The sequence below is a fragment of the Dermochelys coriacea genome, chromosome 6 (genome assembly GCF_009764565.3).
Source record: "Dermochelys coriacea isolate rDerCor1 chromosome 6, rDerCor1.pri.v4, whole genome shotgun sequence".
NCBI classification, from domain to species: Eukaryota; Metazoa; Chordata; order Testudines; family Dermochelyidae; genus Dermochelys; species Dermochelys coriacea.
This window is the reverse complement of record NC_050073.1, coordinates 46797115-46823698: the sequence shown is the minus strand read 5'-3', so window position 1 is coordinate 46823698 and position 26584 is coordinate 46797115. Positions and strand designations below refer to the sequence as shown.

Here is a 26584-nt window from a genome sequence, read left to right as displayed (position 1 = left end):
TATATCAGGGATTAGCAATCTTTAGCACGCAGCCTGCCAGGGTAAGCCCCCTGGTGGGCCGGGCTGATTTGTTTACCTGTCGCATCCACAGGTTTGGCTGATCGCAGCTCCCACTGGCCGCAGCCAGCACATCCTTCGGCCCGTGCCGCTTCCTGCAGCGCCAATTGGCCTGGAGCGGCAAACTGCAGCCAGTGGGAGCTACGATCGGCCAAACCTGTGGACTGGGCAGGTAAACAAACCGGCTCGGCCCGCCGGAGGCTTACCCTGGTGGGCTGCGTGCCAAAGGTTGCCGATCCCTGGTGTGTGCGTGTGTATATATATACACACATACACACATTATATATATATATATATATATATATATATATACACACACACACACACACACACACATATATATACACACACACACACACACACGCACATCCCTGGTGTGTGTGCGCGCGCGCACGTGTGTGTACACACATACACCCCTCCATTATGACTAAACTACAGCAAGTCCATCCTCTATCAGTTATTTGCAGCAACCTGCACATAAAATACAGAAACAATCCACACATTACTCCTCCCCATTAAAAACAAACACCCTCCCAATTCTCCTCTTTTCAAATGCTTAAGCAACAAGATGGGCTTTTCAATGTATCCTTAAAGTAATCAGATGTAGGCAATTTTGGACCAAAGAGCAAGTTTTAAAGTCAAAGTGTTCTCACAAAGAATGCTCTACTACTCCTTTGAATTTCATAAGAGTCTCTATACCTTCAGCAATATGGCATAAGGAGAGAGGCAATCTCTCAGGCATATAGATCATAGGGAAGGCTACAATTTTGTCCCAGAGGTTGCAGAAGTCATGGAATTGGTGACTTCCAGAGACCTCTGTGACTTCAGCCAGAAGCGACAGGAAACTGCAGGGTGCCGCCACTGTTCCTGAGCCGCTGCATGGGGACGCTGGAGCTCCCAAGCCGTGGCGGGGCAGGAAACCTCGGAGCTCCAAGCCCCAGTGGGCAGTAGGGGCCCCTGGAGCTCTGAACCGGGGCCCTCGCTGCCCATTTTGTCACAGATATTTTCAGTAAAAGTCACAGACAGGTCAAAGGCTTCTGTGATTTTTTCTTTTTTGCCCATGACCTGTCCCTGACTTTTACTAAAAATATTGTTGAGTTACTGCTCCGATGACCGGGAGATAGCTGAGCAATGTTCGGTCGCCAAGTTGATAGCATTCACTGTGAATTCTAACTTAGAATGGGCCCCGTGAAGGCTGCCATCTTCCACCACATTACTGCAGTAAATTCTGCTACTGCGGATGCAGCCATTTGACTCAATCAACTGCAGGTGAAATTGTAGTTGCTGCTCTATACCAGCCATACAAAAGAAGACTAAAAATATTCATGAAAAAATCTTAGCTTCATCAGAGATCATTTAGGGCTTTATTAAAATCAATGCCAACACCTTAAGTTCCATGTCAAAAACCAATACACAGTGCAGATCTTGGAGCACTATTACTATGCTCACAATACTTTCATCTAAAAAGAGGTAATGCATAGAAACACAGTTGTACTGTAGTATTCCCAAGCTTTGTCAATACTTCTTTTGTCCCCCTCAAAAAATGTTTATTCTACAACTATATTATTGAAGGTAAATTATTTACTTACTTTGAGGGTAACTGCTGTTGCCTTGATAATAAAGTCATTTACTGATACTTTAATGTCATCTGCAAGAGGAAAAATAAATACAAATATTATGAGTAGTGGTTACTAGTGTAGCTCCAGAAATTACAAACCAGACAGTTTCATGACTGAATATTCCAGTGTTTCAGTCAATTAGTCTTTAGGACTCTTAGAAAGTCATACCGTCACAAATTATTAAATAATTGGGTTATAACAACATAATCACAGCATGTAAACTCTATATAAAATGCATAAACTCTAGACACAAAGCACAAGGCTCCTATTACAACAAGGTAAGAGCAGTTTAGAAATAGTGTGCTATTAGTTCCACAACAGACAAAGGAGAAAACCTGTGTTCTCCTCTAGAAGATATTCCGGTATGCAAAAAGAAAAAAGGAGTATTGTGGCACCTTAGAGACTAACAAATTTATTTGAGCATAAGCTTCCGTGAGCTACAGCTCACTTCATCGGATGTATTCAGTGGAAATTCTTTTTGTGGCTACACACTAACATGGCTGCTACTCTGAATCCAGTTTTTTTGTTTCCATACTGAAGTGTCAGACAATGAGGGATATGCTAATGGACAAAGCACTGCCTAATACACTACTGGGAATACTCTCATAGAAGCAAAGAAAAAGGAAAGAGCAGTCAAGATGCCCTAATAAAAATTAGAGATAGAAAAAAAAAACCCCAAAAAACAACCCCATGACTGAATGCTCCCTCCACTAGTATTTAAAGCACAAAGGATAAAATTAAACCAGCAGATGTGGATGGAGAGGCAAGCAATTAGGAGAACTGTGATTCATGAACTTTAGAACAATTAGTTTCTATTATTTTAGTTATATTAGTTGACAAGAAATGTTTATTCTGGGAACAACTTAACTGTTCTCCAAAATTCTCTTAATTGACAGGGAAAATATCACACCACAGAAATATCTTGTTTCCAAAGGCAAAGACATACCTTATTTTCAAAAAATGACCTACTGTGTATTTTAGGATGGGGAAAAAAAGTGTTCAGTTTTTAACCAATGCTGATGAGCAATCTGGTGGCTTAACTGTCTTTTTTTGGGGGGGAGGGGGGAAGAGGAGAACATATTAATGGTTGATCTAGTGCCTTTGCAAAAGTGCTGGACTGGGGAGTGGAGAAACCAAAATCCTCTGTCTTTTTCCCACAACAGGAACCTCCTGGACATCAAGAAAAACTCTCCCTTCACACCCGCCCTGCACTCGCCTATGTGTCTCAAAGGGAACCTAGTGTTAACAGATGCTAGAGCCAAAAGGGAATTCAGTATTAATTGCTTCACAAACCCAGGCCTCCAGGCTAGGACTACCAACATGATTAGCAAACTCTGGTGATTTGTATTTGTAGAAACTCTTGTATTTGTGTTTTTGAACATCCATCCTCTATGAATTAGACTGAAACCTCCAAACCTCCATATCACAGCCATTATGTATGCTTAGTCTTGACATGGATTAGATTGAGCAATCACTTTTTGTCAGATGCACATAAGAGGTGGTTTTGTTTTGTTTTGTTTAAGAGGGGGGAGGGATAGCTCAGAGGTTTGAGCATTGGCCTGCTAAACCCAGGATTGTGAGTTCAATCCTCGAGGGGGCCATTTAGGGATCTGGGGCAAAAATTGGGAATTCATCCTGCTTTGAGCAGGGGGTTGGACTGGATGACTTCTTAAGGTCCCTTCCAACCCTGATATTCTATGATTCTAAGAGCTATACATTAATTAAGAACCAATGCACTATTATCAGAGTGGTAGCCATGTTAGTCTGTATCAGCAAAAACAACAAGGAGTCCTTGTGGCACCTTAGAGACTAACGAATTTATTTGGGCATAAGCTTTCGTCGGTTAGAACCCACTTAATCAGATGCATGGAGTGGAAAATATAGGAGCAGGGATAAATACATGAAAGGATGGGAGTTGCCTTACCAAATGTGAGGTCAGTCTAATGAGATAATTCACTTAAAAGCAGGATACCGAGGGAGGAAAAATAACTTTTGAAGTAGTAATGGGAGTGGTCCATTTCAGACAGTTGACAAGAAAGTGTGAGTAACAGTAGGGGGAAATTAGTATTGGGGAAATTAGGTTTAGGTTTTGTAATGACCCAACCACTCCCAGTCTTTATTCAGGTCTAATCTGATGGTGTCCAGTTTGCAAATTAATTCCAGTTCTGCAGTTTCACATTAGAGTCTGTTTTGGAAGTTTTTTTTTGTTGAAGAAGTGCCACTTTTAGGGCTTCAGAGTAGCAGCCGTGTTAGTCTGTATTCGCAAAAAGAAAAGGAGTACTTGTGGCACCTTAGAGACTAACAAATTTATTAGAGCATAAGCTTTCGTGAGCTACAGCTTACTTCATCGGATGCATTTGGTGGAAAAAACAGAGGAGAGATTTATATACACACACACAGAGAACATGAAACAATGGGTTTATCATACACACTGTAAGGAGAATGATCACTTAAGATAAGCCATCACCAGCAGCAGGGTGGGGAAAGGAGTGACAAGCAAGGTAGACTTTTAGGGCTGTTACTGAGTGACCAGAAAGTGAGGGATCGTCTTTTAGGATAGGTTGTAGATCCTTGATGATGCGCTGGAGAGGTTTCAGTTGGGGGCTGTAGGTGACAGCTAGTGGCGTTCTGTTACTGTCTTTGTTGGGCCTGTCTTGTAGTCGGTGACTTCTGAGTACCCTTTCTGGCTCCGTCAATCTGTTTCTTCACTTCACCGAGTGGGTATTGTAGTTTTAAGAATGCTTGATAGAGATCCTGTAGGTGTTTGTCTGTCTGAGGGATCTGAGAAAATCCGGTTGTATCTTAGAGCTTGGCTGTAGACAATGGATCATGTGATGTGGGATGGATGAAAGCTGGAAGCATGTAGGCAAGTATAGCGGTCTGTAGGTTTCCGGTATATGGTGGTGTTTATGTGACCATTGCTTATTAGCACTGTAGTGTCTAGGAAGTGGACCTCTTGTGTGGACTGGTCCAGGCTGAAGCTGATGGTGGGGTGGAAATTGTTGAAATCTTGGTGGAATTCCTCAAGGGCCTTCTTCCCATGGGTCCAGATGATGAAGATGTCATCAATGTAACGCAAGTAGAGTAGGGGCGTAAGGGGACGAGAGCTGAGAAGGCTTGTTCCAAGTCAGCCATAAAAATGTGGGCATACCGTGGGGCCATGCGGGTACCCATAGCAGTCCTGCTGGCTTGAAGGTGTAAATTGTCTCCAAATGTGAAATAGTTGTGGGTGAGGACAAAGTCTCAAAGTTCAGCCACCAGGTTTGCCGTGATGGTATCAGGGACACTATTCCTGATGGCTTGTAGTCCATCTTTGTGTGGAAAGTTCGTGAAGAGAGCTTCTATATCCATAGTGGCTAGGATGGAGTTTTCTGGAAGATCACATGTTAACTATTAGTTAACGTGCGAGATCATCTTTTAATTAGTTCATTAAATACTGAAGTTCTGAGGAAAACCTTAGCAATTGCCTGGGTTGGTAGTGTTTTTTTTTAATACATATTTTTTTCAAGCTATTTCTAATTTTTAAAAAACCCTTTCATGGAAAGGCCAAAATTTCATGTGGTTAAATAATCAGGATCCAATCCCGTAACCATTTATGTGCATATATTTACTCATTTGAGTATTTGCATTGATTTTAAAACAAGCCTCGTCAAGCAATTTAAGTAACTCATATGAGTCAGTGCTTGCTGAATCAGGTCCTGTGTTTTACAAATATGCAATTGGGCTGAGGGATAGGAATGTATGTTAAAGTTCCAACCTGTCATTTACACCCACGTTTACCTTAAACAATCCTGGGAACTGTGCATGCAGCTGAATGAACATTTTTTTTTGGAAAATCTAGCAAAATTGCTTCTTTTTTTAAATAGGTTCTAAATAAAGGTTCTTGTTTTGCCCCAAGGGTTTTGAATTGGTGACCACCACTGAAGGGACTTCTGATTCAACTCCCCAGATCCAATTCTGCCCCTACTGTGTTGATTCTAGGTCTGTTCCAATATAGAATGAGCCAGAGTTCTGTTTCCAGTCAGTGTGCTGCCAAAATACCATGAAAACAATCATTCTTGCAAGATTTTATCCAAGATGGCAGAACTCTCATGGAAACAAATGATGCTGTTGGTTGGGGTTTTCCATGTAATTTAAGGGATTCAGAAATTCAGTGGGATTAGGTCCCTTTGGTTCCCAGCTGTAGGCTCTAAACCCAAACGCCAACTCTAATTTGACCTTACCTAACAAACTAATACAACTCTGAAAACTGCCTTCGCAGCACATCTCGTAATTACTTGTTATCAAGCTACACTGACCCATTTGGATCCACAAGCAGTTATTGCAATTGGACATTAAATGTGGGGGTTGGAAACTACAGTAAGGAGAATAGTGAATAATGAGAAAACTGATTTTGATGAATGATCTATTAGCAAAATTCTTCCAGAACACACTTTACAATGTACTGTATATTCACTCTTTAGACCTTTCCTGGCCGTGAAGAGATGAAATTACTGCAGAATGTGAGAATATTTTTTTCCCCCTCAAGCACACATACTGTATTTAGGAGTGGTTATGTGCTACTTTCGGATGGGAACTGGAAGTAGGAAAAAAAATCACTAAATCAAGAGAACTTTATCATATAATCCTATCCTTCCAACTAACACCACGAGCCAAACTTCATTCTTTGCCTTTGACATCATAAATCAGACAACATCTCCACTTGACTCATTATAATGGGATGATGATTTACTTCATAACACGGCATGCAGAATAAATACACAGAAACAGAGCTGAGTTTAAATGGGGAAAGAATGCCAGTCACCTAGAACTCCAAACTATAGGCAATGTTGATATGTCAAAACGTCAAGATAATTTATAAAAAGAAAAGGAGTACTTGTGGCACCTTATAGACTAACAAATGTATTAGAGCATAAGCTTTCGTGAGCTACAGCTCACTTCATCGGATTTGTTAGTCTCTAAGGTGCCACAAGTACTCCTTTTCTTTTTGCGAATACAGACTAACACGGCTGCTACTCTGAAACCCGTCAAAATAATTTATGGAGATCATGTTAAAAATAAACATTTTTGTAACAATACTTTGGAAGTCTTTAGGACTAAAATGGGAAGACATTTTCTTTTGCTAGAATGGCTTACAGTGAATTAATTACTAAAAAATCTGCAGTTTGGTATATTTAATGTAATATTTAGTTTACATTTATCCTTTTTTCCAGAAAGTTATCAAGGTACTTTGCAAACTATAGTATATATTATACATGCAGAAATTGCTCCAAAAGCTAATGAAACGTAGCCACCTCTGGAGTACAACCTAACTGCTTTCTAATAAGGTGTACGTGAGCAATACTAAACAGTTTATGATGAGAATAAAAGGTATTCAGTTTCCAGCTAAACCTGTAGGAAGAATGGCTAAAAGGAGACCATATCAAGATTTACAAAGAGATTTTCAAAGGTATAAATGGTACAATGGCACTTCATTTCCATTGATAGTCAATGGGAATTAGGTGCCTGACTGCCATGTGTTCCTTTGAAATCTCCTTTTGTCTCATTCTAAATTTCTGCAGTTTTGGTACAATGAGCAAGTTAATTTTAGTTCAGTGTTAATTACAATATTAAATTAAAGCTTTGGAAGAACAACTCTATACATGGAATAGAATACAGTAATATAAATGAGTCTATTAATAAAGAGTAACACACACACACACACACACACACACACACAGAGTATAGATGACCATGTATTTTGTGCATTATACACTGGCTTAAATCTTATGTAGAAATCTACTGTTGGTCTAAAGATAAAGAAAAATAATCCTGTATATTCAAATGTCATTGTTCCTTTTTATGTCCTGTAATGCATAAACTGGAAGAATCACAAGGATTATCTGTATTCAACTGTGAACCAGAACCTCGCCATTCTACAATGACCCTGAGAGCCTTTTACTACCAGGATTACCAAAGTGAAGGCATCGGCAAATGCTGAAACTCTAGTAACAGCAGCAGCAAAGAAGTAGCAGCTCTTGATGCACGGGTCAGTGGTCTATAATATTTAAAAACCAAATCAAACCCAATAGTAATGATTTAGCCCAAAGAGAGACTGTGAACTTGAGAGGAGTGGATTTTTCCAGTGTGAACATAAGGAATGGTGCATACTGCTTAGACACAAGGATTGCTTTCCTTCCCCCTACTCCAGATAGAGTGTGGAGAAAGTCAATGGCTATGTTTTCACTACATTACTTGCAGAGTATTTAGGAGGAGGCTGTGATAACTAGATACAATCAGTAGTGTGTGGCAGGAGAGGCACAGCTGCTGATACATAGTAGTGTAACTTCACAATAATTATGGCATCATCCTGAAGGCATGTCTGAGACTTTTTTAGGGTATTAAATGCATTATCAAAAAAGCTACAGCTTACTGGACTAGTCTATTGTCATAGTAACTGCTGGCTCCTGAATAGCCAAGGTAGCATAAATGTTTCAAATCAAGGGGTTAGGTTTACAGCACTTGATTCATGTGTTCGAAAACATTTCTCAAACAGAGGAAATTAAGCTGCATCTCTATAATTAAGAGATATTTGCTTAACTATAACTAGTGAATTTGAGGTCATATCCTAGTCTCCTTTTTTCCACATAACTAATCTACAGTATTTATCATGATTGGTAGCATCTTCCCAAAAGAGAGCCAGGATTGTATTATAATAGCAGGGATGTTGCAGATCAATACTGAACTGAATTGGAGGAAGTGAATATGAGATACAAGCTTGTCCACATTATTCCTGGCCTAGCCAGAACTATCAGTGTCTGTTTCCCTTAGTACAAAGGCATAGTGAAAATATACTTCATCTTTTAACAAGGACCTCCTTAGTTGTGTATATTCATAACAAATCAGAACAATAAAAGCTCTCTGTCTAGGGCAGTGGTTCTCAACAGTGGTCCACCGCTTGTTCAGGGAAAGCCCATGGTGGGCCGGGCCGGTTTGTTTACCTACCGCGTTCGCAGGTTCGGCCGATCGCGGCTCCAACTGGCCACGGTTCGCTGTGCCCTGCCAATGGGAGCTGCAGGAAGTGGCACAGGCCGAGGGACATACTGGCCGCCGCTTCCCACAGCCTCCATTGGCCGGGCACAGCAAACCGTGGCCAGCGGGAGCCGCGATCGGCCGAACCTGCGAACGGGGCAGGTAAACAAACCGGCCCGGCCCGCCATGGGCTTTCCCTGAACAAGCGGTGGACCACAGTTGAGAACCACTGGTCTGGGGATGCTGGATTCTCTTGCCTCCTGGACAGCAGCTTGCTAGTCATTTGTTAGAAGTCACCATCCTAAAACCAAATTAAAAAGGGATCACAACTCAATTTTCAGAACACAACTCAATCTTCATTTAAGGACATTCTGGCTCCTTCTCCCTCCACCAATGCATGCAATACTTAGGAATCCACACAAGAGGTAAACAAGTGAATTTTTAAAGGTGTCCACTCTAAATGCAAGTGAATTATTTTATAAAGACAAGATAATTTTGTGAGTAGAACCCATGCCATTTCCTCCTATGACCTTTAGTCATTTGAAATCTACTCAAACTCCCTTTGACGATAGCCTGTGAGTAAGACTTCACCTGAGGGGAAAAAACCAAAAGGAAAATACTCTAGGTACTCCAGCAGTTAAAAAGTAGTCTGTCAGTGACGGCGGGATCAGACACATCACGTCAGAATCTGGGAAATCTGAATATAACAGCTAAATTTCTCCTGGTACTTTACTAAAGAGGAAAGGTAGTGTGGTCTAGTCATTAAGGCACAAGGCTAGGAGTCTATAATTTTTTGAGTTCTAGTCCCAGCTCTGTGCCTTTGTCACCTCTGTGCCTCAATTTCCATATCTGTAAAATGGAAGAACAACTCAGTCACAGGTTGTAGTGTGAGGAATAGCAAGTGATTATGCAATGCTTTAAAAAACTGTAATCCCCTTGATGAGTTTTAGAGTATGTCACACCAAGAGGTCTATGCACACACACCCACATTGGGAGAGGTTTTTGGGTTTTTTTAAAAAGAAAAAAACTAGCTTAAGTTGTTTTAGCTTAAGAAGTTTACATTAAATTATTTTTAGACTTAAGGTGTTTTTCTTGGGCTAACTGAGAAGCAAGAGGAATCTGTGGGCACATGCAAGGTAAAATATAGAGCAAAACAAGATGGTGGGGTCACCTCCTTTATAGCTTCCAAAGACAGAAGCACCAGTTAGAATTCAGACATGATCAGGTATTAATGTAGTGACCTGTCCTCCTCCTAAAGCAGGTAACCCCACCTCTTGTTTTGCTCTATATTTATGTAAAAGTAACTCTGGAAAATCCAAAAGGCATCCATGTGACAACCCACTCACAAAGAAATTTAACCTAGACCTTGATTATTCCTTTTTGCTGTTGACAGTATCAAAGCTGCTTAGCTGTGCAGTAAAGGCCAAGCTTTCAGTAAATCAAAATCCTTTTATCATCATGTACTGGCATCTGGATGACTCCATTGGTGGGAAATATTTTTAGCACAGGACTATATTAAGCTTTGAATTGGAATAGATGCCACACATTATGAAAGCTAAAATGAAATGTTTTTCATTTTAGACAAAAATCTCTATCCAGCTGCACATAGATTACTGTGCACACAAACTGGATTGCTAGGAACCCTTTCCCTAAAGAAAAGAAAATTGCTTATTCATTTTGGTGTTGGAATTGTTGTACAGGACACTTACATATGGGAACATGAAAGCTACTGAAAACCTGGAGTTTGTGTCTAGAACAACTATAACTTTCTTTAAAAAAAAAAACTGGTTAGAAAAATTCAAGGGGAAATAAGCGAAACAATAAGACATTGCAACATAGATAAATGATAGAATTAGTCAAATCATGAAGTAACTTATTTATGAATAATTTATTTGATGATGAACCAATTGTTGAATGTTATTCCACCAGTTCTGTTTGGTGGGTAATTTAAATATTTGAGATTAATATAGTCACAGAAAAAAGTTCAATATTCAATAAACTATCTGCAGTTAATAATTTGACATAGGTACTTGTGAAAATTTTACCCAAAGTCCTATTTTTTGGTAAAAAAAGTGTCTTAACCTCTTAGGAGCTTAACTCTCATTGAAAGTCAATGGGACCTAGGCTCTTAAGTCACTTAGGCACTTGTGAAAATTTTACTCCAGACCTAAATCACACTTATTTTAAAATTATATATACTCAACCATTTGCATTTATTACTGATATACTTAGTGATTATTTATATATTCGTGTGTGTGTGTGTGTGTGTGTGTGTGTGTGTATTTATACACATCCCCCCCACTATGTTTAAAAGAGCAGCTTGTTCCACGGCCGAATATTGCATACCTGTCTGGGGAAAAAGGTCACTACGGACCTTGTCACTATCCAGCTAAATTCAGTTATGAGACTTGTACTGAAGTTCACTCTGCTGCCTTGGCTTCCAATTCTTACAAACATCTTTCCTTGAGTTATCCAGTGAGAGATGGCTACATTGCCCGAGTATGGGAAAGCACTCACTAGCCAAAAGCTCTCACTTCATGACAACCTTTTTCACCTGCCTCGCACTCGCCTTAAGACCTGCCAACCATTCTCACAGAACATGTAACAGGGCAGGCTCTGATGTAAAAAGAGCAAACACTCCATAGATGACCCCACCGCCAAACCTCCTGTTTTCTTGCTCTGCCAAAGATGCTGGATGACCATCAATTGTACTAGGATGTTACGTGGAAAATGCACTCACCTGATGCACAAATGGAGAATGAAGGATTCACTACAGTGTTAATGCGGAAACCTCCACACCATAGAACACACTGTGAACAAGTTCCCATCTTTTCATTTCCAGGAGGGATAGCAAAGGTGCACTCTGCATCTGCTAAAGCCCTCAAACTTTCTATTAACTTGTAAATGTTGCTATTTCCATACAAAAGAAGATATGATCACATACTGTGTTTTTCACAGGATCCCTGCCTCATTCAGTGCATAGGACAGACAGGGCTTAAGGAACGGATCAGGCTTTTGTAGTCAAGAGACTATTGTCTGTAGGACCCTTGCTTATTTGTTGCAGAATGAGGCAGGGGATTGCAAGAATTAAGCTGGTCTTGTGGTTTAGGCAGTTGAATGCCATACTGCAGAACTGGATTAGATCCCTGACTCTGCCAGAGTACTTGTGCAATGCGGGGCAAGTCGCTTAAACCAAACTTTTCATAGGTGACAGCATGTTCCTCGTTTTCTGGGTGACCAATTTGATGCCCTGGGGTCTGTTCTGCCAAAGTTCTCGCACAAGAGCAATAGAGAGCTATAATATACTAAGTTCTCTGAAAAAAATGACTATAGATAAATTTAGAGGGGTTTGGGGAAAACAAAGTATGTGATCTTCCTGGGAAACTATTTAAAGGACTACAGATGGGATTATAAAAGACCTGCATTATGTAGCTCTGCAGCAGATGGCTGGGGGGTGGGGGGGGGAGTTCAGTGATGGGACCAGAATCACTGCCTGCTAGGTGATCTACTGAGTTCCTTGGAAGCAGTATTCCCATAATCATCCTGCCACAGCAGAGATTTCCCCATGACCAGCTCCTCTCCTTGTTAGCTCTCCCATGTTAACCAGCTCTCCCAAACCTCAACCTGCAGACCCTCTTAGAGTTCACACTATTGGAAAAGCAGTAGAAGCCACAGCTTCTGCTCCCAGTTTCACCCTGCCCTTCTGATGACACAGGACAGGGTCCAATTCTGCTCTGATTTAAATCAAACAGCAGTTTTGCCATCTACCACTTCAAAAGGGGCAGGAGCAGACTGATAACATACAATTCCTAGAGGGGGTGACATTTTTACCTCAAAAAAAGAGAGCACGCCAACTAGCAGAAGAACAGCACTTTGAGATGCATGGTTGAAAATGCAATATGCTATACACACTAAGTGCTGAGACTTTATTTAAGCTTCACAAAGTCCCTGTGAGATTAATAGCCCAATTCCGTCAGGTGCCATAGACTTTAATAGGAATCGCTCGGCAATGTTCAGGATTGGACCCAAAAGTGATTCACTGTATGTCACTGGACAAGTTGACAGAGTTTGGAATAGATAGTCCTGCTCCAAGTGATCTACTCCAAACCCTTCAGTAAGATAGCTCAACTTATACAGCAAGGACAAAAGTGTAAATTTCATGAGATAGTGAATGCTGAGCTCAAATGGCTTTATATTTGATGACTGAAGAAAATTCTATTGCCCCAAAAAACATTTTGCTTGGAACAGAATTACAGTTTAGAAGAGACCAATGCCCAAAATAATCTTTTATGATGACGGAGAAGATAAATGGAATTTTAGGGGATAATCTGCCATTAGAGGAAAGAAAACATAGCACATACTCAAATGGAAGAATTACAGAACAGCTCACATGCATTTTCTTTAAACCTCATGGCTTTTGAACACCTAATTAAACCAATGTTAATGGTAGAGGGAGGACATAGAAAAACTATAGATGTCTGAAACTTAGTTTTAAATTACCATGTTGGATTCTGTACAATCTCTATAGAAAACATTATAGATCCTAATATATACAAGGAAATAAAGTATTCGGCCTTTTTCACAAGGAACCATGAAACAAAAATCATGATCTTGCTTCATGAACGATTCAATGCTTGCAATAAATTCAGAAAGACTTTGTTAAAAATAAAGATACATATAAATCCAAATATCACAGAATCGTTCAATCAAAAGTTCCTGCTCACTAGAGCCTTTTCTGTTTGCATTCTAGCACTAAATTTACAAAAGTAATGCACACAGGGTTTGAGTCACATGACATCTTGCTCCAAATCTAAAATGCAATGCTATGTGAGCAGATGAACTGGTGTAAATAGGGGCATCTCCCACTGAAGTCAAACGAACAATATTACAAAACAGTTCACATGCTAAATCCATACATGAATTAGTCTCTTATTTGTACATTGATGGATGACCCATGATGAGACCATGTCAATGATTTGTCTAGGTGATTGTTCAGAGTAAAGAAAGTTTGTTGTTTTTTCACAATGCAGATCATCAGGAGAACATGAAGTTGTTACAAGTGAAAGATGTTTCAACAAACTGAGGACAGAATATCATTCAAAGTAATATTTCCAGTTGATCAGAGGCACCCAGTCTTTAGCCTCCTTATTTACAACAAGTCTAATGTGTCTGAAGCTTTCAAGTGAAGGGCAGACAGTTCATAAAATGAAGCAAGCAAGCTTTGATGGGCTTGTCTTACTGAGCTCACTGTGGGACAAAAGGTTTGCTGCAGTTCTACTGAGATAACTCTTCCAGTGCACTAACGAATAAGATGTAAAGTGTACCGTACATGCTACATAACACCACAGTGGCATCGCAGGAGCAAAGAAAGGGATTCTTTCTTCCCCAAATCCACTAAAACAGGCAGTTAGTAGCACCCTCCTTTGCTCTGGTAGACAGCCCTGTATTTTGTGGAGTTGTTTACAAACCACATGAAATTCATCTGGGTACAAAGAAAAATCATATACATATGAAGATGTGTAACTAAAACACTAAAGTGATAAGACTCTTTAGAGGCTATTAGAAAGGATTAAGGCTCACTTTAGTAAGTAACGGGTGTGAGGCAAGATGGGTGAGTGGTATGTTAAAGTTTGTTTATTGTTCTGGCCTAAAATCCTCTTGATATTTAATTTAAGAGACGTGTAGTGTGTTTTTCTGCCAAGTGGGTATCTTTACTTTCTTAATGAATGATGTATATTTGTGGTCAAACTTGTACGTTTTCTCATATTCAGTGCATCTTTTCAGCTATTAGACTGCTCTGCTGAGCTTGGTATTTTATCATTGTGAAGAAGTGCTGAGGCAGGTTTTTTTTAGGAAACTAACTTGATTCTGTTACTTGCATTTCTGTGCACTGGATTTTACTGTATGTATTGCTCCATTTTGTTGTTTCCGTTTTCCCTGGGGCTTGATGCATGATTAAGTTTTATATCTTGTTTCCAGTGGTGAGGTCCTTGGGTTTTATTCTCCAAAAATAGGACGGTGTATTAACCAGATTACAGGTTAGATTCGGCCCTACCTTACCAGCCATGATGTCTCCCTGCAGGAGCTATTGTTAATGCACGTAGTACAAGATAGGTTCACCCACCAGGAAGGGCGGGCTGTTTTTTCAATGTGGCCTTGTCTTGTGGATTCTGCTGGAGGAGCACAGCTTTACAATCAGGCGAAGGCTAGCGAGGGGACGCATTTAATCAGTACCACTGGCTGCACCATCTCCTAAATCAGCAATATCACTCTAGGCAGGCATTGTGCAGTCAAAGGCCCTTGCCAGGGCTGCCACTTTTGAAGCTAAGCTATCACTTTCCTTGGCTGAATCTGGTTCTACAAGTTTTCAAGCCATGTGATGATGATGGCAAACACAACCGGAAAGCTTTAAGACAAAATGCAAACACTGTATATAGCTTCTTTGGATTTATAAAGCTCCCTCTCATATGTAGCAGTTTGTCAATATGTGTAGTATGATGTGATGGAGAGCGTACAGATATTAAAACTGGCTCAACAACAGCTGAGAACATATGCACATCTGACACAAATGATCGAAGAAACACAATCAAAACATTCCATTCAGAAATCACATCAGAAACCTGATGGATTATCTATATACTTTCTTATGTAAAACAAAGGTCAATATTCAGACACATTTCCATAAAAATCCCTGAAGAACAAAGCTGTATCTTCCTAAAACTTTATACACCATTCATTTAAAAAAAAAATACTATGAAATGCTAAAGGCAAATTTTTCTTTTGATGTAAAAGAAACATTCATAATTCTAATCCTAATTCACTAACAGACTTGGCTCAGCCTAATATTTACTTACATAACTATTTGTTTCAGAGTAGCAGCCGTGTTAGACTGTATTCGCAAAAAGAAAAGGAGTACTTGTGGCACCTTAGAGACTAACAAATTTATTAGAGCATAAGCTTTATGCTCTAATAAATTTGTTAGTCTCTAAGGTGCCACAAGTACTCCTTTTCTTATAACTATTTGTGAGAGTTCTTGAATACATTAAAAAAAATTAAGAAGAGCTGAGCTTTGCTGCTGGGTTTATGAAGTCTACACTTCTGTGGGGGAGAAAAATGAGATTTCACAGCGATATAGTCCAAAATTAGATTTGCACAGATAGATCTGTGTCCCTAGATTATCTGAATTTTATACACTGATAAATTAAACTTTGTAAGTGATTATATGTGCCTTCCATCAACATAATTTACTAGATTCATCAAAAGGAGAAGCAGTCATTGTTTTCCCAATTATTTTAAAGCATTTTCCCCCTAAAAAATGAAAAGTAAAAAATGTGATTATAATTCATGGAAGTGAGAGATTCAGTTATAACTGGTTTAAATTAGACAGAGGACTGTCCACTGAGTGGGAGAATAGACTTTTAAGTCCTCTGCAGGGATGCAAGACAGACACTAATGTGATGACATTTTATGTACAGAAAAGATATTGCTAGGGCAGGAATGAATCTTGCACATCATTGTGGAGAAAAATTCACATTTTGTGGGAGACCAAGGAAAATTTTCCAGAGCAGGTTGATTAAGAATTATGGCAACTGTTTGCAACTATTGAGAGATTTACAATGTTAGAATAAATCTTTAAGAGATAGATTAGTGAGCAGAAAGCAGGTCAAAGGTGCATGGTAAATTAATTTATCACATGACTTCACAATTTACCAGACACGTTTCATCTAGGTGGTATATGAACTTATTAAAATGAGTAATTAATCAGAACTAGTCCTTTAAATAGAACACAGTAAAGCATTATGTTACAGAACAGAAGAGAAGCTTTGCTTCAGCCTAAAATTTCTACTTGGCTAAACCAGAAGATAGAATTCTTCTAAAATAAAATAAATAAATGTGATTTATTAAAGAGCAATATGTCTTGTATCACAATAAACCTGTAGCCTCTCTAGTATGACATTATGGCATACTGAGTTTTATATTTGGTTTGAGCTAGTTAGCCTGTAGACTTCAAGGTCTGATGGAAACAGTTTTGATATTTTTCACATTTCTAGTAACAGCATTTAAAAAATAGATTGTATTATGGTGGTGTTCTCTGTTTAGATCATATAAGTGGCTGTAATAACAAATACTCTTTATAATATCCTCAGTTCTGTATCTGGGGCAACTAAAAACATCGGATATATTCACAAACAACAATGTAACTGTTACTTTAGTTACAATGAGGAGAAGATTTTTGAGTAGATAAATATAGGGATTGTTAAGTGGCTGCCTAAATTTTTCCTCTGCCACAGGTACAAGTTCCTTCGTACCCACAAACAGTGACTAAAGTCAGCTACTATAATATTCTTCAAAGGCAATGAATACTCTCCAGTCTACATAGTTTACCAAATATAAAGAATACAACTTCACTTGAGTTCCAAGTTGATTCTGGACAACAGAAGTTCTTAAAAAAAAAAAAAAAAAAAAAGTTTGCACCTTGAATAGAGCTGAGGTAGCACTCTCGAGTAGGATGGATTTACAAATCTCAGTATTCACCATCAAACAGTAGGATTTTGTTTGTCAGGCCCCAATTCAGCAGAGTACTAGTATATGCATATTTAATAAAAGGTGGTAGAAAAAATGTCAACAGTTTTCCAACAGAAAATGCAGTGTCATTAAAATCTAAAATGTTTTGCAGCAATGTGTCAATTTAGATTAAATCTTTGACTGAAACATTTTGAAAGTAGTCATTTAGACTATCTCCTTTGGATTCATTTAAAATTTTCTATTATTACATTTTTATATATTTAATTTTATTATAATGTTTCAGCATTATCAAAATTAAATTATTAGTTTCAAATTGAAGTTTTTCCATACAGTCAGAATTTTCCGCAGGACAGAAATTCCATTTTCTGACTAGCTCTAGTATTTACTTTAAGCACATGCATAAATCACACTGAATTCAAGGTAAGATCTCCTAGTTCATATTAAAACTACAAATTGCCTTGTCTTTATTAGGATTTTACCTCATGTGTTAAGATGAGTGAAGAACACACCTTTTTTTCCTAGTGAAGACAAAGCCAAACAAAGCTTTTAGTCATACTGAATTACCTTTCATTTCCCAGTAGCTTCATCAGCTTTAGGCTACCAAAACCCAGGCTTCCAGTAGCATATGCTATGGGAAACGGTATGTGTGTATTTTTCAGTGGGATAACCCTCAACATCCTACACACAGATTTGTCATTTAGGAATTCAATCTATAATGCATCCATCCCAATATGCCAAGATTCTAATATACCTAATTCTCTAAGTGGTCAGTCAGAAAAATCTGCAGGTATTCTGAGATAGGACTGAAGGAAACAAAAACCTACTGTATAATTAGAAATCTTATGTTAATCTGCAGTTGCGTGAGCATTCTCATACTGGTTGGTTGAATAACATTGCAGTCTTCTGGTCTCCTATGAACCTGCCTCATTCCAGTAACCACAAGCAATCAACGAGTTTGTGTCTTATCTACAGGATGATGAAGCAAATGGTAATTTTTTGCTTCTCTGTCAATGCACTGAGAAAAAAAAGACTACACAATAACAGACTGTTTTGATAACTGCAATACAGCAGATGAACCCTAAAGTAGAATTAAGGATTAAAGATTATACCACTATCTGTGGCAAACCATTCTGTCATTTTTAGGCTGCACTCTAAATTCTGGAAGATAGGCCATGACTTTATGAAAAAAAGAAATATTGTATGAAGTGCATCTCCTATGAATAGAGTGGGAAAGGTTTTTCCAGAATGATTAGTGAATTCAGCTGCTAACCTGAGAAATTAGAACTGGGCCTGGTCTTCAGAGGAAGGATCCTCATCACTTTCTGAAAATCAGGCCCCTTTAAAGTGATATTGGGCTTCCAAAAATTAAGGTACCCAAAATCATGAGTCACATTAGAACACCTTGACTCGTATGTTTCTTTCCCTAGGAAGGACCTTTTAAAAACAACATGCTGAATGAAATCAAATTTAAAATAAAACAAACCAAAAAAAACCCCCCCCACACCACAATAACTTTTACTTGATTTTAGATTTGTAGACATACATAAAAATCACATCGCAATCATCACCAGCCTCCCCAGAAACAGACACAAAGTGGTTGCTTAGACAGGACAGTGAAACAGGAAGTGTCTTAATGAAAACAAATTGTCGTAGTACAAAGAAAGAAAGTTTATTTGAATGCCCAGTATTGAAACTCAATATAGAAGACTACTCACTCTGTACAGAGAGCATGGGTGTAACTAATTGTATAGCAGGTCAAGATAGTCCAGTTAGACTGGGTACTCTTTAGATCAGTTTATTTTGAATAATAAATAACATCTACCAACCTTTCGCTAGTTCTTTCCTTAGTTTCAAGACAGCATCAAGGTCACAGTCAGTAGTAGCGTATGCATGAGGCACAGTAGTTTTAGATTCTGTTAATCTCTTAGCAATAACTCTTCGGATGTTGCTGGCAGGAACTTCTGTGAATGTACCCTGAAAGCAAATATTTTTCATATTAAATACAGGGAGAGAACACCCACACTCCTCTGCTGAAACAAGAGTAGGGGAGTAATGCTTTTCAGTTGGTAGCTTTTGTTCACTTACAAGGAACCTCAGCTTTCAAAAAGCATTAACATGTAGCTAGTATTAACATGCCTAAGATTAAATTTAAATAATTTGAATTTTCTATTCTTTCTGAAAGCAGAAAGAAAAATCCTATTCAGACCAGCAGAACAGGTTATACAGAACCAAGGAAATTAATGCAGTACAGTATTTGTTTTATCTTACTCCATAAAGGTAAAGTGTAAGAAAATGAAGGCTGAAAAAAAATCTGAATATTTACTCCATTGCACCACGCCTATCAGGTTTAAATCTGGATAAACACAGAGATTCTAGGCACAGTACTATAACATGTTATACAAGTACTTGATCTTCAGCACAAAGGAAATCAAGATGGGTGGTCCATACAGACAGTACTGACAAGTAACAATCTTCTTTAAAAAAAATTCCACAGTCGTATACATTTGGGGTAAAAAGTGTACCCAATTTCTGTTATTCTGCCCATATTTCTTCTCACTGATAAGGAACAAGATAACTTCAGTTTACAGTTATGAATGAATCCTACTGATCTAGCAAATTACTTCAAAAATATCAGCCCTGGTTTTAGGCTGGTGAAATCAGCATTGCTGTATTACACCAGCTTAGGGCCTGCAGAGTACAGTTATGCTAAACCTTTATTTTAGAAGAGAACTGTTAGTAGAAGCTCTATTGAGCTATTGATTTATCAGTCCCTTCAGTGGTTGCTTAAGACAGGTTTCACTGTACATCTCTCTCCTTTGTCATCAACCTGCCTTTCCTGCCCAATTCATTCAGTCATGTCGCAATTCAGCATTCACAACCTTTTCATGAAAGGGAACTATATTGCAAGCAACTCCTTGTAATGCCAATTAAAATATCAAGCAGGAAAAACAGGTGGATTTCACAAGAAATACTCTCCAAAATTATACAGCATATACACTGTGTGTTGAATACAATCACAGTGTGTTCTGATATAGCTGCAGGCAAAGCACTTTTTTATCACGACAGAAAAAAATATCTAGGCCTGGAATTTTATTACTTTTTTTAACCTTGCCAAAAAAAAAAAAAAAACTACATTATTTACTATGGTTCATCACAGAATACCAAACATTCTATAACTCTTACAAATTGTTAACAGGTACCAGACCTGAAACTGCAACTGTACTTCAAAGTTGGTTCTAGAACCAGAATGGTTCAATTTCACAGATCCTATCTGGAAGCATTCTGGCATGGTGGAATTCTCCCCAAAATAATGGATCTTTCAATATTTCTGCCATTTAGGGCCCAACTATTCAGAGAAAGGCTCACAAGGTTTTGACATTTTTTAAACACAAACAATCCTTACTCAGCCCCAATCCTCTAACCAAGAGGTGGGCAAACTATGGCTCGCAGGCCGCATCCGGCCTGCGGGACCATCCTACCTGGCCCTTGAGCTCCTGGCTGGGGAGGCTAGCCTCCGGCCCCTCCCCTGCATCCATGACACTGCACGGGCAGCGCAGCTGGCTCCGGTAGGGCGGCAGGGCTGTGAGCTCCTGCTGCTCTGAGCTTCATGATGTGGGGGGGAGCGGGAGGGTTGGATAAGGGGCAGGGAGTCCTGGGGGCAGTTTGGGGACAGGGAGCAGTTGGATGGGGTGGACGTTCTGGGGTGGGGTGGTCAGGGGACAGGGAGCAGTTGGATAGGTTGGGAGGCCCCGGTGGGGCCTGTCAGGGGGTGGAGGTATGGATAGGGGTTGGGGCAGTCAGGGGACGGGGAACAGGGCGGGTTGGAAAGGGGGTGGGTCTAGGGGGACAGTTTGGGGCATGGGGTCCCAGGAGCAGGCGGTCAGGGGACAAGGAGCGGGGGGGTTGGATGGGTCGGAGTTCTGAGGGGGGCAGTCAGGGGGCGGGAAGTGGGAGGAGCTGGATAGGGGTTGGGGACCTGGCTGTTTGGAGAGAGACAGCCTTCCCTACTCAGCCCTCCATATAGTTTTGCACCCCGATGTGGCCCTCAGGCCAAAAAGTTTGCCACCCCTGCTCTAACCCTTGCCTAATCCAACTCCATGCTCCTTATCTATATTTATTTTTAATCCACGCTTATAGATTTTTGCACTCACATGCCTCTTATTGTTCAGAGATTTCAACGTGCTAGAAACATAATCAGATGTGTGTAATGTTTTATTGTATGGGTAAGGGAAAATTTAGCCATTGTGGTAGTCGGGGGGAGGAGGTTCCCCCAATTGGGTTAGCTCAACTGAAGTAAAAATGAAGATCAACTTTTATCAAAAAGATCACTTTAGCACAACTTAAATGCCCAGTTAGCATCAATTTAATGTCTTTAGCAGGTTGATATATAGCCACGTCATGCTAAATGTGTTAAACTGTGTTTGCACTGATGTTAAGTGAGGTTTTCAGTCCAGTTAAAGTAGCTTAATTGAACGAATTTATTTGGGGGGAGGGGGAGAAGGAACCTTTTTCTAAGTGTAGATAAGGACAGAGAAGTTAAGTGACATGCCTATGGTCACAGCAAGTCAGTTGCAGAGTTGGTGAATAAAACCCATGAGTTCTGAATCCCAGGCCCCTGTCTCCAATCGCTAGATAACACTGACTAAAATGAAGTTCAGCATATTTATCATTATTATTTTTTTAAAATTAAAATGAAAAGATGTGGCATTATTTAGTTGTAACTGAATGCAAGTTGCTGCTTTAACAGAATTATTACCTGTGCTGCAGGCTGACCTGGTATAGAAATTGGTGGAACTACAGGCCATGGATAAACAGAGGACATAGTTGTTGCTTGTGGAGCCAAAGGCACTACAGTAGGCTGAGTAGGAGCTGGAGAAACCATAGGCCTTGATTCCGCAGCTTTGCTCTTCTGTTTCTGCTGCAGAAGATTGAGTGCATCCCTGTTGATTAAACAGTAATATGAAAAATACTTAGAATGAACAAAGCATAACAACAGACAAAAAAAGAAATACTACAATTTCAAGAGTCAACTCTAATGAGCAGCTTCTGGCTATTAAAATTCTGGATATTAAACTAAAAGTTAAAAGGCAATTTTTTTTATCAATAATAATTTGCAAAATGAAAACTCCTAGGAGCATGAAGAAACACCATAAAATATTTATAGATTATTCATCCCTGCCATGTTAGGATTTAAATCTGCAGCAGCACAGGGCAGCTGATTAAAGGACAACAGTGGCTAAACTATACTGTGCATTGTACTGTCAATTCTTAAAATGAAGGTGTTACAGAAACACGAGACATGCATTCAGATTATATTTGGGACACAGCAAATAAAAGCTGTTTCGTTTATGTTACAATAAATGATCACATATACATACTTGCATTAGTTCTGAACACTGAAAAAACAGACCAGTTATAAATAATGCTAAGATTATGTCATGGAGGACGTGGAATCAGCGACTTCCAGAGACCTCCGTGACATTTTATGCTGCAGCCCTGGGACGGTGGGGCTGGAGCTGTCAGCCAACACAGGCCCCCATAGCTCTCAGCTGCTGCAGGCTCAATAGTTAAGTTTATTTATTTATTTTTAAATGCAATACCCCATTGCTGAGGAATTAATGAAAAATAATATTTGCTAGAACAAATAGTAGCTATGTACTGTTTGCTGATTAGCTCTGACACTATTTCAACAGTTGTGTCAACATCCTTAATGACCGCCCTGCACCTTTAAGCAAGCGGATGTTTGGCTGGCAGGCCATGGTACAGACAAGACACAGAACGGGTAAGTAATTTGCCTAAGGATAAAACAATGAGTTAGTGTCAAAACTAGAACTCTGGAACACCTTGCTCCCAACCCTATGTTTGGTCTACTAGACAATACGGCTCTTTGAGTAGGAAATAATAAAGTTTCACATCTCATTACTCTGATATAAGTGTGTATTTGTGAAAATATGCTTTAAAAATAAAGTGTGAAGAGCCTCCCCGTGAGTGAAGGGCACAGTGCTTTATGGCTGGGCTGGGGGAGAGGGGGAAAGAGATGAAAATTGCTGCAAAAGGAGCATCCCATGGGAATTCAGGCTTTGAATAGGGGCAGCACGGTGCCTTGAGCCTTCCTTTTTACATGGACCAAGGCTGAAGCAACTCATTATTTAAGTGTAGGGCGGATGTCAAGTGCAGGTACTCCATAGGAAAAGTATACAGTGATCAGATAAATGGCTTGGAAAAGGACTTAAAAAGAGGTGTTCATGAAAGGAACGAAAGGAGGGCAGCTGGGGATTCCTATGGTTGGTATGACAGGGAGCCAACCCCCCATTCTTATAGCCCACCTTAATCCTCCTATGGGACGGGGGTGGGGGGGAGGGATTAAGGTCCCGGCAATGGATTTATTGGAGGGACCTGGAGGGGAAAAGAAAGGTAGCAGATAAAAGCCCCCGGGTAATTATGGAATAAACATGGGGTTACCTACACTGTCTACTGTTATCTGCCAGGTAGTCCCAGACGTCTAATAATAAAGTTGTGGCCTGATTAAACCCATGTCAAATGTCTTCCATCTTTCTTTCGACATACCCCATCAATAACACAGGTGTACAAAGATGCTTTGATACAAATATCATTTGCTGAAGTACCTAAGCACAATATGGTGAGCTAAGGATGCAGTTTCACCCTTAATAAAGAAAGAATTTACTTACTTTTGCAAATTAAAGTCATACTTGAATTTCTTTTAAAATCAAACATTTATTTAATATAGATCCTGTATTGGAAGAAAAACTTTTACTGAATAAAATTATTTTTAAAGAAAAAATTAGATATTTTAGCTGAGAAAATGGTCACAAAGATGACACAAAAAAACACAAAAGGAAATTATTTCTGCTTTTTAACATGACGGTAATAAGTATTTAATTAAAACTATCTGGTTATTGTCGTTTGATTGATTTCCTTAGATTTTAAGTGTACAAAAATATAAAACTATTAGGAAAACAGTTCTTTATTTTTAAATTAGAAGATTCATTTAGAAGTCTTTAAATCCTGTAAGTGCAGCACATTAAATTGCTTATTACAGAATCTGTGCAATTCAACTGATTAATAAAGAGTAGAACATCAATTTATGAACGCCACAGGGTACAAACAAAACATTCTTAAGACAGGGCCTGCAAATAAAGCTGGCCAGGGACACAAGGCATCTCATATCAAACGACCATAATATTTAAAAAAAATAAGGTTGGCAGCAACACTGCTTTTCTAAAACCCATTAACACAGCACAGAGGGGAAGAAATCTTACGACAGGTAAACCTATTGTCAAAACAGCAAACATTCATTGGTAGCACACATTTTCCTTCCCACCACACGTATTAAAGTAATTGAATATTCCTTGTCAAAATTGTTACGACATGGAGTCTGCACAGACTGGAAACTCAGAGTTACACTTCACTACACCACTATAATAAGATGGCCCAGATACTTAGAAACCTTTCAACTAATACTTTCAGTGTCTCCATGTGAAGTACTAATTTAGCAGAAGCTCAGATTTAGGAACTTCTCTGCATAATTTGGACACCTTTTTCTCAAATGCAATTGCCTACTTGTATATTTTACAATTTAAGTAGACAAGTTGAAATAGAATATCCTAAACAACTGTATTTAGAAGGTTCATTTCTGAAAACCTGAATAAATTAACAAAACCTTGCAGTACATGGTGCCCATTGGGGAGCACACTGGCATCCCTAGTGGTGGTTATAAAGTACTGTGCTGTTCCTCAACCACCTCAGCTTCTTTCTGCTGAACATCAGAGTACAAGAATGGATAGAAAACTCAGGCTGTCTACACTTAAATCGCTACAGTGCAACCGCTGCAGCTGCACCACTGTAGAACTTCAGCGTAGCCACTCACTACACACATGGGAAGGGTTCTCCTGTTGCTATAGTCAATCCACCTCCCTGAGAGGTGGTAACTAGGTTGACAGAATAATTCTTCCGTCAACCTAGTGCTGTCTACAGGGGGAGGAGGTGAGGTACGTTTAACTGTGTCACTCAGGTGTGTGGATTTTTCGATGTAACTTTTTAGTGTAGACCTGGCCCCAGAAAGAGAGAAAGATGGTCAAAGAATGTTAATATATTGAAAGAGATACCCTGCAAAGAGTGACACTTTCTGTGCTTCATATTTTATAAAAATAACCTACAAAAACTGTAGTTCTTCAACATGTTATAGTCAGTGTGGCTCTCACTGTAAGTATGTGCCTCATGCATACAAGATCAGAATCTTTTGCACAGCCACCTGGCTCCTGTGCTAGTCATCCTTTCAACATGAAGAACATCTCTCGGGAGACGCAGATAAATGCAGATGTATCTCAGGATCTTGCCAGGCTCAGTCATGATGCTAATGTCAGTGTCAGTATCAGGTTTCTTTTTCTGCCCATAAGCCATTCCATTCCTGTCCTTGGAGAACTGGAGAGGAAGGGTATCTGGGTTGCATTTTGAGAGGGGTGAGGAGAGGAAGCCATAGTTGAAATGAGAAGGCTTAATACTGCTGTAAGACTACTTCTGTGCTAACAGCAGGTAGAGCTGCTAACTTGAAATTGTTACAATTATAGTCGCAGCTTTAAGACAAAAAATACACTAAGATGCCTAAATATGTTTGACAAAAAGCTATAGAGAAAGCTCTTTAGCACATTAATATGCAACTGCAAGGCAGACCCTCATAGCACACAAACAGTGTGTTAGCTAGTTCAGAAATTATATCATATAATTTAGTTGTGCTGAAAGTTATATACTTCTTATTGTCATCTTCAGACTCCACTAGAAACAAGCTGTAGCTAAATTACTAAAGCAAAATATGTTCACAGAACTAAGGTCAAGAGTTGAATGGTTTAATCTGCTAGGATTTCTTCTCTAACCACAAAAATTAATGGCCCATATCTCACGTGTTTGGAATCATCAAGCTAGTCTAAATTTGGCAGCTAACTATCTCACTAAACCACCATGTAATTTGTCACATTCAGAGAGATCTCAGGATTGGAACAGTATGGATGTAGCATGTGAAGACCAATGCACTGGCAGAGCTATATGGATAAATGTATACAATAACTAACCCGGAAGTAGGCGGAGTATTAGTAGGTCCCAGAAGACAAGGGGATGAAAAATGTGAACAAGTTACAATGTGCAGAAATTAGAGAAAATGCAGGCAAACACTGTCCATAATATTAATTTCTTTACCTCATTTTTTAAAAAGAAATACTATAAATTAAGAACTACAAACTAGCCATTAAGAACCAAAGTGGATGATGCATTTGCGAAACAGATTAACACAAAAAAAATCGAAATATGGAGGCATATCTTCTTTTCCTTCTTTTTTGCGCCATTTAAAAAAGGGTAGA

The 26584-nt window shown here is 39.3% G+C and overlaps 1 protein-coding gene across 9 annotated transcripts in view; it reads right to left on the bottom strand.

Annotated features, from left to right (window-relative positions):
- Window positions 1-26584, bottom strand: part of PDHX (pyruvate dehydrogenase complex component X) — a 113493-nt gene that overhangs the window by 28956 nt on the left and 57953 nt on the right. For all 9 annotated transcript variants that reach the window (XM_043515870.1, XM_043515873.1, XM_038405312.2 and 6 more), the window contains 3 exons: window positions 21970-22153; window positions 19040-19187; window positions 1647-1705 (listed from right to left, as the gene is read on the bottom strand). In XM_043515870.1, the coding sequence (XP_043371805.1) occupies window positions 1647-1705; window positions 19040-19187; window positions 21970-22153 (391 nt within the window). The remainder of the gene's footprint in view (window positions 1-1646; window positions 1706-19039; window positions 19188-21969; window positions 22154-26584) is intronic.